Source organism: Echiichthys vipera (genome assembly GCF_963691815.1).
Source record: "Echiichthys vipera genome assembly, chromosome: 12".
Lineage (NCBI taxonomy): Eukaryota > Metazoa > Chordata > Actinopteri > Perciformes > Trachinidae > Echiichthys > Echiichthys vipera.
Genome location: NC_139837.1, coordinates 5,182,239 through 5,198,891, shown reverse-complemented (window position 1 = coordinate 5,198,891; position 16,653 = coordinate 5,182,239). Strand labels below are relative to the sequence as shown.

Genomic DNA, 16,653 nt, shown 5'->3' with positions numbered 1-16,653 from the left:
ATCTTACATTCGTGAATTCAGTTGCATTTATGAAACTAAAATATAAGGTTACTGTCGACTGACGGTCACCGGGGACCTTCATGCTGCCGACATTGCTTTTCAGAGAGCAGTGGGTAAAGAGCAAACGTCACTGACCATATGATAGTTACATCCAAAACACATAATCCACTCTCCGTGGTTTCTGTGACATGCAAAATACTTTCAAAATGAATCCGTCCGCGTGACTCAACTCCAGAGATGACAGTCATCGTTCACGCAGGTTAATCTTTCATTTAATCAGAGCAGCAAATCGTGAAGTCAGGGGGAAAAATACTTTCTTTACACGTTTAAAAAAGTAGATCCAAGTCCTTAATCAGGTGGTGATGTGTGACTTTAACCATCAGGCTTAAGTGAGTTTGGATTTCTATAATCAGGCAAATTTTACCCAAGAGACTGCGAAAGGTTAAGTTGAGCTACACTCGTATTTTAGACAGGTAGATGAGTTTGAAGTGCTTTCTAACGCCTTTAACCAGTAACAGTGGAACATATCACCAACAAGCGTCTGTACGTGGGCGTTACCAAATGTATCAGAAAAGATAGCAGTAAGGAGAATGAGACTTGCTGGCCACTGCCACAGACACCAAGATCCCCCAGCCAAAGAGCTTGTTCTGTGGGACCAACACACGGGCGTCGATCAAGAGGACGTCCCACACCGACCTTTGTGGACGTGCTAAAGAAAGACGCTAGTGCAGAGAGCACAGACGAGCAGGCCAGATGTATGGAGAACCGAGACGACCGGAGACGACGATGGTTGGCTTGTCTGAGGACGACGTAGAGAGAGTGGAGGAAGTTAAATCTCTTAAATAGAAAAGATTTATCTATCATCTAGAATTTGGACAAAAGGATGGACTTTTGGAAACAAGCCCTCAAACACATGTAGTAAAACAACATTGCCTTTCCCACTGCTGCTGCACGGTTGGGATTACTCATCAACCATGTATGAATGACGGCATTTTGTGAAAGAGGAAAGTAGTAATCTCTGATGCAGATAGTTGTGTGTGTGTGTGTGTGTGTGTGTGATGGGTCTCAGAGCAAGAGCATTTAAATAGAGACAAGCATTGTGACTCAGCCTCCTGTTCAATAATGTTCACATGGGACAGTGGGGATGGCAATAGAGCGTTCTCAAAAGCTGCAAGGCCACATACTCAATAAGCTGTTTATCTAGTTACGCTGTGTGTGTGTGTGTGCGTGTGTGTGTGTGTGTGTGTGCGTGTGTGTGCGTGTGTGTGTGTTTCAAGGGAACTGTGGATCACTGAACTTTCACGCCCATGCTGAGAAAGGATTCCCCGCCCCCACTCTCACTGTTACTTGTAGCCAAGTCTTTTCATTGGCTGCCTGGAGGTTCGAGTGATGCAAGACAGGTGATGTTGCTCTGCAGGTATTCCAACCTGCCTGCGCCCATGACTCCCTCGCCCGCTCATCCATTCAGTGTGTTTGTGCATGTGTCTGTGGGGAGTGTGATGCAATAACGCCGGAAGTGCTTCCTGCTGTGTGACTAAAACATATCCTCCCTCTCTCTCTCTCTCTCTCTCTCTCTCTCTCTCTCTCTGTCACATACGCATTCACACCACCCCCGGCTTTCATATAATAGAGAGTGGCTGATCTGATATTTCAAAAATCAATGGGCCTTGTTCACCAACCGTTCTTAAGAATAATTTCTCTCTTCCCGATACTCAATTTCACAGGGTTTTCACAAAGATTCTGACATTGACCGATGTTTTCTTAGAGCGCATCCACACGCAGCCGGCGTCATCAGAGCCTGAAAGGGGATCTTTTGAAACTGTGTAATAACAGAGTGATGAATAAAAGTAATTCTTCTTCTTCATTGCTCTTTTCTTTATAGACAGTGAAGAAGTTACTGTGCAGATTAATCTGCCCAATTATGTGTGTACTCCATTTTTACTAAATATGCCAACATCAATATTTCCACAAGTCTTCATTTCAGTGCTACCAAAGCTGCAAACACTCTTTGACAGACATTTCTGAAGGTATCACATGGTTCAAATGGTGGTGGGATCAGTCAAATGCTGACTCTGCAGTGACAGTGTCTTACTGTATCTAGGACTGTATGACTGTTTGATCAAACTCCACCGAAATATTTGACAACACCTGAAACCAGCAGAATGATGTGAGGTTTTTTTTTCTTCTGAATTTTAGGACCAACATTTTGACTATTGTAAGGATTTTAAGTTCACACAGACAATGATGTGGTTCTGTTGTCTTAAGATGTGGAACGGTGTGAGCAGAATATCCATAGTCTCCCTACTGGCAGAATCAGAAAGTCCTGTTCTCTGGGAACACAAAGGTCCAGGGTTCAAATCCACACATGGCAAAGTCCTTCTTGCCAATAATGTGGCAATTCATGCATGTGATGTGTTTCATGTGCTCATTGAGCTCAATCTGCCTGGACCCGGATCATTGTGGCTCTATTTGTTTTTTTATTCACTTTAGTTTCACTTTAGTTTTTATGTTTAAAAATGTTGAGTTTTGTTTTTATTAGTTTCAATATAAGATGTTTTTAGCATTAGATGGGGCGATGTGTCAGGGCAAGTTAGATAGTAATAAAAATAAGGTATTACAATACAAACTAAACAATACGGCAAAACAACAACAAGGCAATTGACTCACAGTAACGTAGACATCCCAGTCTCAAACATGTGCACTTCAATGCCAATTCTTGTTTTGACCATTTGACCAATGAGACTTAAGAAGATTTCATTTCATATTTTCATTTTATTTGTTAGTTTTGCAAGTACACAATATTGTTTGAGTTAGTTTTCCCTTTTTTACTCCAAAGTCTGCTTTTTATCTTTATTTGAATGTACTAAAATGTTTCTCACAGCTAGTTTTACTTTAGTTTTAGTTAATTATAATAACCTTGTTTAGAAGACACAATGAAGAAGAACTGTAAAAGTAGATGAAGCAGATACTTATTTAATAACATACACACATTAATACACCTTTAATTATACTGCTCTCATTATTAATTAACCTCTGCTTCTCTCAAAAAGGCCAATTCCCTACCTGACAACCACCACTTTGTTAAAAACAAAGACCAACCACCAAAGATGATTTCATTGATATCGATTGAAAGCAACTCGTTCCTTGTCTTGTGTTAGCTGATCCCATACTGTATGTACAGACAGTAGAGATCGGGGCTTATTGGGGCTAATTTTCATTAGTCATTATTTAATGATGCAGGTGCCAGGTGTCGTCAGCACCCAGTCACAGCTGTGTGCACAGTATGTGGCAGTAAATATGTGTCAATACAGTCATAGCATCTGGAAAACGTGGGAGGAAAAAAATGATGGTTTTAAAAGAACAAAACGACTGCACAGCCTGTTCCCACTATGAGATTAATGTCTATTTGTCTTTACCGTTCTTTGGCTTCAGTCGATGAATCTTACAAACAATAACAGATATTGCTTTGTACATTCAGCTCCTGTCTTCTTCTGATGAATCTATGTATTATCTCCCCTCTCTACTTTTGTTTCGTTGGAAGTGACTCCAGAATAATGCCAAATGCTACTTTTGCTACACAAATGAGCCAAACGTCTGCTTTTGAGCTAAAGGCATTGGTAATTGCTACATCAGGTGTCCAGTTGGTGTCCATTTCTTTCTTTCTTTGGGGTCTTTGGGGGTAACGGCCAATATTTTAGGCTTTCCGGAGTAACCAGTGGATATCCGGGCCTTGACTTCCTCTTCTGAGCGGCAGTCATTGTTTAAAGCTGATGTAGGTAACTTTCTATACAAAATACATTTTTCTCAAATATGAATCAAGCTTATGTTACATCTCATCTCATCTTCAGCCTCTTATCCAGGGTCGGGTCTCGGGGGCAGCAGCTTTAGCAGGGGACCCCAAACTTCCCTTTCCCAGGCCACATTAACCAGCTCTAACTGGGGGATCCTGAGGCGTTCCCAGGCCAGTGTGGAGATATAATCTCTCCACCTGGTCCTGGGTCTTCCCCGAGGCCTCCTCCCAGCTGGACATGCCTGGAACACCTCCCTAGGGAGGCGCCCAGGGGGCATCCTTACTAGATGATCCTGAACCACCTCAACTGGCTCCTTTCAACGCAAAGGAGCAGCGGCTCTACTCCGAGTTCCTCACGGATGCTGAACTTCTCCCCCTCTCTCTAAGAGAGACTCCAGCCGCCCTCCTGAGGAAACACATTTCGGCCGCTTGTACCCGCGACCTCGTTCTTTCAGTCCTGACCCAGCTTTTATGGCCATAGGTGAGGCTAGGAATGAAGACTGACCGGTAGATCCAGAGCTTTGCCTTCTTCAGCTCTCTTTACGTCACAACAGTGCGGTAGAGCGACTGCAGCTCCGCCCCCGCTGCTCCGATTCTCCGGCCAAACTCACACTCCATCGTCCCCTCACTCGTGAACATGATCCTGAGGTACTTGAACTCCTTATTATTATTATATTATGATTATGTTACTGTTATTAATTTATGTATAAACTTATTTTAGAAGCATAATTTATGAAAGGGTTTAGCCATAAATGAGAACATTTGTGACCAAATTGAGCGAAAACCAAACGCATCATTTTAAAGCTAAACGGTACAAGTTGTCAGAAAGAGAAGCGGCAGTCATATGCAGAATCTGTTATAGAGATCTGCTTGACCATTGAAAGGTCACGAGAAATGATAAGCTAAGAGGTTAGCATAGTCCCAGTCCTCTGAATCCCTGACTTGTTCAGTCATTTAAGGTTGAACAAAGTGTCAGGTCGGTCTGATCATCAGGTTACTAACAGGACCAGTCCCAGCCTGGTCCTGGTCCTGGTCCAGTCCCAGCCTAGTCAGATGCGTACATGAACTGATGAAGCCTCTTGGAAGAGAGGTGAAACGTCTTCCTAGACAAATAACCAAGTCCACTTGCTTTTGACTGAAATTGCTTTGAGGAGGTTACTAACAGGTGACTGATCCGTTTCAAAAGGCTGCAAAGAGCCTAGTCTTTCCTCTAAATGTTTCCACCTACACTGCTGACTCCAAAATGCCTCCACACATTACTTCTCACCCTCGGATGGTTTTGCGTCACGATAATCCATTCACAGCTTGCGTGTGAACGGGCATGAAACTGATCAGAGTGATAGCCTGCTGATTGTACACTTGAAAATTAAGAATTTGGACAAATCACCACAGACCAGAGATTATTTTTCCCACGTTCACGTTCAAAGGATAGTTTGAATTTCAAATTACGCTGCTGCAAGTTGCTTTGACAGCCAGGCTGACAAACTAATACTGTGTGTTTACTGTACATTTTAACAATAGCAATTGGCCAGCAAGCAGTGCATAGTGCTGGTTTAACTTGAAACCATTGGCTCTAAGTGAAATCAGTGGGAGTGATGCGTGTTAGAGGCAGTATACTGGAATGCATACTTGCTCATCAAAGTGGTAATGGTGACATAATGAGCCAGACACCTCCTTCCTTGTGTCACATTATTTGCTATTGACGCTGCTTTTAAACATGCTTTCCAAACAGGGGCTGTGGCCTCTGTGACTCTTTCAGGGAGGGAGAGGGAGCGGCCCTGACACCGCTGGACTTAAACACTTGGAGACATGGAGGTCAATCAGGGACACGCATGCTCCACACACTCTAAGTATGCTAGCCAGAGTCCAGGTGAACAGGAAGAGATGGAGGCTATCTGTGTGCATTGTGTGTGTGTGTGTGTGTGTGTGTGTGTGTGTGTGTGTGTTTGTGTTGGGGGGGGGGACCTCCTGAGGGAAATGGCATTACATCGTGTCTACAAGTCTACACTGCGTATCTACCTGTCAACCTGCGGAGGCCAAGGAGCGCTCAGACAGCCTATGGAGGTTGGCCAGTACGCCCACGTCGGCAGATGTCAGACACACATGCATGAATGCCCATACACACATTAACACACACACACACACACGCATGCACACACACACGCACACACAGCCTGACAATAGACATCCCTCAGTGGACACGTGATTTGCTGCACCAAGGCTTACAAATAATGTGAAATAATGCAGACCAACATTCCTCTTTTTAAAGACATTATTTCTTTGTGATGAAGACACACAACACACACACAACACACAAAGGACATTTAACCATTTGAGAGGGTTGATGATACCATTGTTCCCTTACCGATACAAATACTGATACTTGTTTTAGTGGTGGTGGGGGGGTATTGGAGGTATTTCAGATATCAGGATTGGTATTGGAACAACTCTACAAAGGATGCTGTGTAAAAGTAACATGAGTAATAGTAAACATTGTTACCTTGTTGGTGAGTAGCTGGCACACTTGAGGGACATAGTCAATTAGGCATCCTCCGCTGGGGAACGCTGGGATATGAAGTGCTGAGGAGCCTCCCAGAGCACTGATTGAATAAAAAAAAGACAACAGATTGCCTGTAAATACATCGTTAGATTACACAGAAGATAACATACATACCACCATATTCTCTGTGGTCTCTGTTTAGGACAATCAAGACTTTGGTGTGACCACCTGCTTTTATGGAAATGTGCTTAAACCACAGAGAAAAAACAAAAGCAACACTGACCACATTAGTTTGCTGCCATCTACTGAAGTTGTTGAATTAAAAAAATAAAGGAGTGACTCATGCCTGTGGCATCCTCCTCATTCTCCTTCACTTGTTGAGTTATTCTTTTGACATCCTCCTGATTCAATCCAGCAGCACAGCTCCATTAGTGATTAGCGCATGCTTGTTTAATCAGGAAATCTGCTGCTGCAGCTCCCTAATGACTAACCGACCGAAGTAGTCACTCCCTCATTTTTTTCTGATCTGGGGCAAAAACAGAGGGAATACCCTGAGGACGGGTTAAAGGTCTTAAGGAACAGCTTATTGGCTTTTAATGCTCATTTAAAGACACATAGATGGGCATTTCTTCCGCTGCTTTCTATTTTTATTTCAGTCGGCAGTTGGAGGGCAGTCGGAGGGCATTAAGAAATGCTGTTGCGTTATTTTAAAAGCAATGCAGAAGTGGATGACTGTCGTTTACCAGGTTAAGCATGCACGATGCATGTAAATAGCCTACATCATGTAACATCATGTCAAATGTCAAAGATCACATGTAGAGATGCTGCCCCTAGGGCTTGTTCTGCAGTTGATGAGCAAAGCTAGGATGTTAAAATGGTAAAAACGTATCAAAAGGTTTAACACAACAGGGAGTGACTGACCGCGGTCATGATCTCACCAATTCAACCACATCGTCCCAGAGCGGTTTTAAGTCTTTTAAACACCCCATGTCTCTGAGACGTGACTTACAAGGCAAAAAACAAGCTTTTGAAAGTGTTTTGAAAACACTCAATCAATCAATCCTTTATTTGTTAGGGACAGTGCACATTAATGAACAACGATAACAACATATCACTGTAAAAGTGTCAGATTATAGCAAAGATGCTAATTTGCATCCGTAGTCCCTGCTAAAAACAATAGAAAAAATACAAATACTACTAAATAAATACATAAAATACAAATAGAAGAGACAAGACACACCGCACAATACATGACACACTCAGGAGGACACCAGACCCACACAGGATAAAACACCTAACACTTGTTGTTTTTAATGGAAACAGGGCATTTAATAAAGAGTTGCAATGATGAATCAATAATCAGAATTGTGTCAAACAGTTCAGTAAGAACATTGAAAACAAGGTGCAACTGTGCAAAGACACTGTTGCTGAGTTTGTGTAGTGTTCCCTAACATCACTGCTCCAGGTGCAGATTGTAACACATCTCACGGTAAAAGATAGATAATTAGGTCGCGTAGTGCACAAGGGATCAGACTTTTCGACCAAACTAATAGTTGATTTAATCGTCAGCTGTGTTGAACTGAGTTCCTCCACAAAGAATCATGTAAAAGCAGCACTTTAAATCTTGTATAAACCATCGATTACCATAAGTTCCTTGGAAAAAAGGGTCATTCAGCATGAAAAAGCAATAAAAAATGACTGAGACCAAGAACGATTTATCGACTAAGAGTGGGCAGCGACAGAAAACACCTACTTAGATATTCATATTCTCTTCTGATGTTTACTTTAAAACACGCGAGGGAGAATAAAACAAATATTAACCAGTACAGTTGTGAAATGATAACATTAATAATCTTAAATGTTTAACAAAATTGAACTAAACTAAAAGCTGCAACCAGTACATATTTAAAGTCGTCATCCGTAAGATTTGAGATACGTTGGTTCTAGCGGCCTCTCTGGCGGTAAGCTGTAACTGCAGGCGAGCCTCTTCTTTCAGAGCCTCCATCTCTTCACATTCCCGGTCGCTTTGCTCTTTTAGAAACTTTATTGACACACATTCACTTTTATTTACGGTCCGTCTTCTATATGTTACCCTCTTAAATACACACGCATGCACACACACACGCATTCCTATTATACGTCTGCCTTTACTACAAGCCTGACTAAGAAGATGGAAGTTTCCGATTTTCCGAATACAAGTGAACGCAGTCTCATTAGTGGGTCATATGATCAATCACCATTGTTTTAACTAACCCTAACCCTAATCCTAACCCTAACCGCTAACCCTAACCCCTAATCCTAATCCCTAACCGCTCACCCTAATCCTAACCCTAACCCCTAATCTTAACCCTAACCGCTCACCCTAATCCTAACCCTAACCCCTAATCCTTACCCTAACCCTAACCCCTAACCCTAACTCTAACCGTTAACCCTAATCCTAACCCCTAACCCTAAACCTCTTTGATAGTTAGTAACTAAAAAGCCAATTAACTAGATGAAAATCTAACAGATTATGTCTCAAAAATGATTTGTCATTCAGATGATTTTCATGGTTGGAAACTATTAGGCTACTCGACCGTTGGTAGTTTATAATGTGCTCTAAAATAAAGTTTGATTTGATTTGATTTTAAACTCATTCATGTTTATCGACTAATGCATTTTGGGAGTTCATTTGAATTATAGCGTTTTCTCCATCTTATTCTGGTGCCATCAACAGTCTCACCACAGACAAGTACCGGTCTAACTGTCCACAGCTCTGCAAAATCCATCCACAACCAGAAAGAAACTGCTTTTTTCCATGATGCATGGAAATATTTTCGACATTTTCTCATTGTTACGAGCTGAAAGGCAGTAACCTACACTGAAGTCGAGAATTGCACAATAGTAAAAATTCCACAGAAAGGTTGTGGGAGTAGTGGAGAGGGAGTTGGAGCACAGCATCATGCGCTCCACCTGTCATAACCAAGAACCACAAGTGTTTATGGGAAAGCGATGTCTTAACAGAGGGCAGGAGAAGGTCAACAGTGACTGGACTCGGTCTCAACTGGCCGAAGAGGTGTTTTCAGAATGACTCATACTGCTCGGTTTAAAAAACAGCTGGTTTCTAATCAGCTGCTTATCTGTCTCATATCGTTTTTACTGATTATCTGAATTCAGTAAAATCAGCTAAAGATAAGAATCACGCTCATCCATACAGATCCCAAAACTTTAACTTGAGATCATTAGTCTAAATTTGTCTTTTTACAAAATGAACAGAATATTAATAAGGTCTTATTCACATAGCAGCCTTGCAAACTGTCATGGATCCATTTTCATTGTCAAAAATCCTTTTACAGTAGGCTTTGTGCACATAATTAGCATTGGCTTATGCATTTAGCCCTGCACCAACAAATGGTCGATTGAAAATGGCTTGCAGCGACGGGGAGAGAAGCCCTTTGAAAATGAAAAATCTAAATGATGCCCATCTATCCTCCCACGGATCTAAGAATAGCTCCAGATCATTCAGATGGAAATGCGGACAGAGGCACAAAATAGATGTGGTGTGTTCGTCACTCACATGTGTCAATGGCAGGCATGTGAACAAATATGATGCATTTTGGATTTCAATGCTTTTGTCTCTTGAACACTCATTTGAATAGAGACTGACTAGACACCAAAGTCTTGTGCTAGTATCAAATAAAAGCTCTTCCAACATCCAAAACTTGACTATTAGAACATTTTTACAACAGTGGTTCCTTACTGGTCTAGTTTTAGGGTCCAAATCCATTTCCCTTAGACATTAGGCTGTGGCCCACATAAAGAGCAACCATAACAACCATTTAGTTTATTTCTTCTCATCCATTTGACTTGTCAGTGGTTTCAAACCCAGGACCTTCACACTAAGGTGGCCAATGCAATTAGACCGTAGTCTGTTTGCTACGGTGTGAGAGTCCCGTACAGTCAACGTGAAAGATGAGGTTTAAAAAGCGAAACTCAAGCGCTTAACTTCCCAGGAGCTTGTGTAACAGTTGACTGTTTCCTGCAACATGCTCCAGCACAGTTACTCAGTCCCTCCATCTCTTTTCTTTCTCTCTTTCTTTGTGAAATGAAGCTGCCTTAAAGTATGGTCAGAAATGTCCAGATCATAACAACGATCTGACGGAAAATGATAAATGAAATATAAAGTCTACTTGTGCTACTTAAGGGGATTAAGGGCACACTCACACTGTCCTTCAGTACCGGGCCAAAACAGGTTTTACGGGTAAAGCCTAGTTTGTTTGACCAGTGTGAGTGCAACCGTACCATGCCTTACTGCGGACAGCGGGCCGTCCACGGCTCGTTTTCAGAGTGGTGGGCTTTTGTAAAGCGTGTTTGCACATGTACGAGCACGAGCGTGCGCACGTGTGGGACAACGAGCATGAGGCCTACGGCGGCTCTGACGTCATTTTATGTGCGCCTGTTGGGACATAGAAAAAGGAAGGACGGACCATGCGCGGATATTTGAACCAATGGCTGCGAAAGGTTCACGTTGGTGTGATGCGGAGGTGGAGTGTTTACTGCAGATTTGGTCGATGAAAATATTCAAAAACAGTCGACAAGACGCACAAAAACTCTGAGGTCTATGGAAAGATTTGTAAACAAAGCGACGCATCACCATGACGTCATCAATGCGTGTGACGTGTTACGGCGTGATGATGTATAGGCAGCAAGAAGCATTCGCCGAGGCCCAGGTAGTGTGAGTACAAACGGGCCTGGAGGGGGGGACAAGTACCCTAAAGCCCGGGGCGCGGTACGGAAGGACAGTGTAAGTGTGCCCTAAGAACACAACAGGGCATCATGCAAACGGACCACGCTTGCCACTCCCACCACCCGACAACTCTTTGGCAAATTGACAGATCAGCATTTGTGTGCGCCTGAATGCAGCCTTAAACTTTTCCTGAAACTTTCTAGACTTGGAAGTAAACAACGTTTGTTTTTCAGTCGCTCACTTCAGTTTGGGTGGATTCAACCCACCAGTTGGGAATCACTGTTCTGAAACATGACTGAAAGTAAAGTTTCCAGCATCCACCTTGGACAGACCCAACAACCTCAACTGAAAAATGCTGACTGAAGAGTATATCTCTTGAACATGAGCCATGTTTTACTGCAGGAGGCTGTATAAATTGCATTTAGGTGCCAAAACAGAGAATCAAATATTGAGAAGCTTATCTCAAGGTCAGGCTGAGGGGGGGATTAAATTAGGCTGCACGGTAATATATGCTAACCTTCACCCTATATCTGAGCAGTTTATGACAATCCAAAAAGATGACCCAGGATTGTGACAGTTAATGAACACACGTGTGTAAACCGTAAAGGCATACCCAACTTCCATAAAGTTGGGGGACTTAAAAGTGTTACAAGTGTTCTAACTTTTAGTCCCTAATGTAAGTCAAAATAACCTATAATGCAACTAATATCCTTTTTTACACACCCTCAGTTTGTAACACAGGTTTTCTGTTAACAATATGTAGTCAACTGAAACCCCAAGAAGAGATAGTCTTAACAACATCATCAGGGTTTTAGTTTGTTGGACTTGAAAAAGACAACACCATAAACCAAATAATCTCCAAAATGTATGTTTACAATACATACATATACAATACATGTATATTTATGTATTGTGATGCTCTGCTGTGGCCCAACAGGTATGTTAGGTAAGTGAATGTGTTGTTATTAATGAGATATAAAGGTATCAAACATGCGGTTTAGATGAATAAGATGAGAGACTTTTAGTCCCTAATGTAAGTCAAGCTCAAAAGAAATGCTGGATTCTAAATCACCTATAATGCAACCAATAACCTTTTTCACTCACCGTTTGTAACACGAGTTTTCTGTAAACAATATGTAGTTAACTGAAACCCCAAGAAGAGATACTCATAACAAGTATGTTATGAGTATGTTATAAGCATCATCAGGGTTTTTATTGTTGGACGACATCATAAACCACATAATCACCAAAATCTTGACTATTTTTGTTGATATTTTTAGCTGTAACTGTAACATTTAAAGATATATATGTATATTTATGTATTGTGTTGCTTTGCTGTGGCCCAACAGGTATATTAGTTAAGTGAATGTGTTATTAATGAGATATAAAGGAATCAAACATGCGGTTTAGATGAATAAGATGAGAGTGTATGCGCCCAACCCTCAAGGGTTTACAAGACAAATACATTTCCATGGCAGTGTTCAAATATCACATTACATTTTGCAGCTCAGTATTAAACTTAATATTCTGCCTTCGCTTCCCTTCCTGAAGCACAACTCATCATCATAAATAAAGGTAAGTTTAGTGAAAAAACACATCCCATATGTCCTCCTAAACAGGACAGTAAAACAACAAAGAAAGCTCATTCTCAATTTCACAGAGCTCCCACAACAAACAAAAGGTGTTTGTACTCTGGACAACAGCTGGCAATTTGGCTGCCTGGTCCGCGTGTTCAGACACATTGCAGCAAATTGCCAGCCTGATTCAGCCCCCAAATGTGCCTCACACCGCAAATACCAGAAGCATAGTCAGACACAGCTGTATTTCTCCACTGCAACCACCTGCGGGGTTGTCAGCCGTGTGTCTGCTGGTATTAATCGGTCAAAATTCAAATGATGGGTTAACCGTGGGTCGTTAACGTCTCTAGATTGGGTCAGTAGGGCTCCCATGACTGTAGCTGACCTTTATGCGTTGAATCAGCGGAGTTACCCTTTAAACAGACAATGGGCAGAGAGAACATTGCAGTGAACGCTGTACTGTAGGTGTCACAAGGCTCGCTGACACACCACCTGACGTCCTTCTAGCCCTTCTGCGGAGGGTTGCGCGTCATTGTTTGGCACGGCTGGGCGAGATTATTTAGACAGGTGTCAACGAACAAACCAACCTGATCTTGCTGCTCCGCAACACCCACGAGTGCGTGCATCCAAGAATAAACTCATTTCCTGTCTCCACCTACTCCTTCATCGGTCAGTCTAATCTGTGGCTGTTACCTGCTCAACTTTGCAGTCACCTTACCGGATCCCTACCCCGAAGCCCTGTTTCAGTAGGTGTTTACATGTTTACACACATCTAAATACACATATATACATGATACATATTCTTACTGTCTATATGCCAATGTTATCAGACTTCCAGTATGAGCTTTAAATGTCTTTAAAGTGATCTCCTGTGGGGGCGGGCTCGGAATCTAGACATAATGGTGTTTTATTTTCCAAGTGGCACCCTGAAGAGTCGCCGCTTCTGTCTCCACTGGTGACATAGCTCTCAACACTACCCACACATACTGTACTGCAGTCATCATGCAGACATGCTGCCTAACACAGCCCCTCTGAGCAATGCAACCTACTGTATGACATATTTACAGTAGACAGACAGTGGTACATGCATGCACGTAAACAAACACACACACACACGCTGTACAGTGACAGGGCTGCCTGTGTGACTTCATCAACCGAAGAGATTATCCTCCGTGACTCAGGTGCATGGTGACGAAGCTATGTTTGTTTATTTGTGTGTGTGTGTGTGTGTGTGTGTGTGTGTGTGTGTGTGTGTGTGTGTGTGTGTGTGTGTGAGAGAGGGTGTGTATGACAGTGCAGTGACAGCGTGAGAGCAGATAAAGGCTCAATTGGAAAGAGGGCAGACATGATTCATTACTAAAATGAAAGATAAGGCCAAGAAGAACTGTAATGTAGTTTCAAAGCAGCAACATTTCCATTTTGATTGCCTTCTTCATTTCCTAAAGCCCGGAGGGTCCTCGGAGGACCACATATGACTCTGCATGTTGACTACTTGGACTAAATAACGTTGTATTCTTCCTCTGTGACTGGACAAGGCTCACTTGGCCTGTGGCAATAGGAGTCAGCGACCTTTCCGTTATGAGGAGACCATCCTGACATTATAGTGCTGAGTTTTTCTTGCCTTCTCTATTCATCATGCGTTTGAATAAAACCAGATTAATAAGAGCCTCAGGTTGCGACCATTACACCCTCTCACTAGTACACGAGAAGGTTAGGCAACAGGGCAAAGTTTGCTATTTCCCAATATCACCCCTTCAACGAGCAGTGGATGATGCATTTGGCAGCGGGGTGGGCGCTAATGGCCGTGCGAGCTCTGTGACCCTCTGCAGGTTGTGACGATACCACTGTTGTATACCGCTGGATTACTAACCCTTTGAACACAACTGAGTGCTGCAGGTGAGGTTGTATATGTAGTTTGAGACACTGGAGGCACAGGAAGGGCCATCAGTGAATTGTGCCACATCTACTTCGACAACAGTCTTTAACGTTGTGACTTGGGCGAAGAAGATATAAGGGATGAACACAAACTGTACTCTAACTGTCAGATGACCTACATATCGAGGATAGCTTACATCCAATAACAAAGCAGCATCACAAAACTCACTTTACACGGACAAGAAAAACAATGCAAAAGTGTTCACGGAGACAAGGAGGAGGGGAAAGTGGCAGCGGCAGAGTGCTCTGAGCCGCTGAGGCTGAGAGAAGCGTCTGCACTGATATCTCAGACCGTTGAGTGGGTTTGCCAGGTTAGTGGTGAATTTATTTTATCAGACTGACAATTTCTGAGTGTGACAAGACATTCACAAAACCTTGGAAAATATCGGATCGAAATGCAAAGATTTACAAAGGCTATAAAACACCTCAACAGACCCCGGAGAAGGGACGCACAAAGTGTACACCCACACAGGCACATGCACACACACACATGCTCACACACATCAGCAGGCAGGCATGCACGTTCTCACGCACGCACGCACGCACGCACGCACACGCTCACACACATCAGCAGGCAGGCATGCACGTTCTCACGTACGCCCGCACCCGCGCGCACACACACACACATGCTCACACACATAGGCAGGCAGGCATGCACGTTCTCACGCACACACACACACACACACACACACACACACACACACACACACACACACACACACACACACACACACACACACACACACACACACACACACACACACACACACACACACAGGCGCACACACACACACACACACACACACACACACACACACACACACACACACACACACACACACACACACACACACACACACACACACACACACACACACACACACACACACACACACACACACACACACACACACACACACACACACACACACACACGGGCACCTACAGGCAAATGCAGATACACAAACATTAGTGCACTGCAGCCTAAAACTGTCTCTCTGTGTTGATTTTTCTGGGCTCCTAAATCTGGTTTGGGGGCAGAGACGGTGCCCACTCGCTTCTTTTATGCCATGCAGCAGGTTTTCTGGGGGAAGCAGAGATGTATCCAACTCATCTCTCGGGCTCAGTACAATCAGGTAAACGAGAAGTAAAGTGAAAATGAAAAGAGCGAGGAGGCTGGTTAAAAACTGGTTGGAGAAGACAATAAAAATAAAAGGTGTAAAGGTTGAAAAAGAAATGTTGCAGATGTGAAATCCTCTGACTGAAACTGATGCCAGCTGCAACGACACAGTCTCACTACTCACTCAAATCACTCACTATTACAGATAAGAACTCAATAAGTCACGCTAAGGAGCATTGTATTGTTGCAGCGACAACAAAAACAACACAAATTGAAAAAGATAAGGTGTCCCCGAGCCTAACCTAAGAATCAGTATCAGGGCCGACACGGGCATATTGCAATGGATCGGTATCAGTTCAAATGAAGCTGATCAGAATATGATCCTCTCTTTACTGTATTGTGCTGTTTTATCACTGCCAGCATTTCACTGCATATTAGAGCGAAAAATATAGCGTGTGAAAAACGATTTGATTGCACTGACTCTGTTCCGACACCCGCGTTGGCAAAATGTGCTAAACTGCGACGGTGACAAATGCTTTATTTCTCCTCTCTGTCTCATCAGCAAAGTGTTCACAACATCCGACACTTCTGATCTTCAGCCGGTGCAGACCGTCCATCTTAGAGGTTCAAATGACAGACGTAAGTTGATGGCAGGCCAAAATAAAACTCCTCTGTTGTGCTGGTGTCTCTACTCAGACACAGATTGTTTGTGTTGTAGAAAAAGAAAGCATGACTATGTTAATCAGCTGCAGAGCTCAGTTGAGTGTTTCTGTAGTCAACTCAAAAAGAGTAACACGTCTTCTCTCTAGGTGATCGCTTCACATCAACAATCAGTGCGTTTACATGCAGTTTAAAAACCTGGTTATAACCGGGTTAAGGGCGTACTCTGGTTTCTCAAACACCATGTAAACACTGTTGTGGAAATGGATTTGTGGCGAGGTTGAGGAAGGAGCTTCACTCCACTGTGCACAGGTTTCACCGTCAGTCCTGTCCAGCCCTTTAAAT

At 43.0% G+C, this 16,653-nt stretch overlaps 1 protein-coding gene across 1 annotated transcript in view; it reads right to left on the bottom strand.

Annotated features, from left to right (window-relative positions):
• babam2 (BRISC and BRCA1 A complex member 2) overlaps positions 1 to 16,653 on the bottom strand; it is an 86,231-nt gene that overhangs the window by 7,726 nt on the left and 61,852 nt on the right. Inside the window, exon 8 of the mRNA XM_083923934.1 lies at positions 6,291 to 6,390. Within this exon, the coding sequence (XP_083780060.1) occupies positions 6,291 to 6,390 (100 nt within the window). The remainder of the gene's footprint in view (positions 1 to 6,290; positions 6,391 to 16,653) is intronic.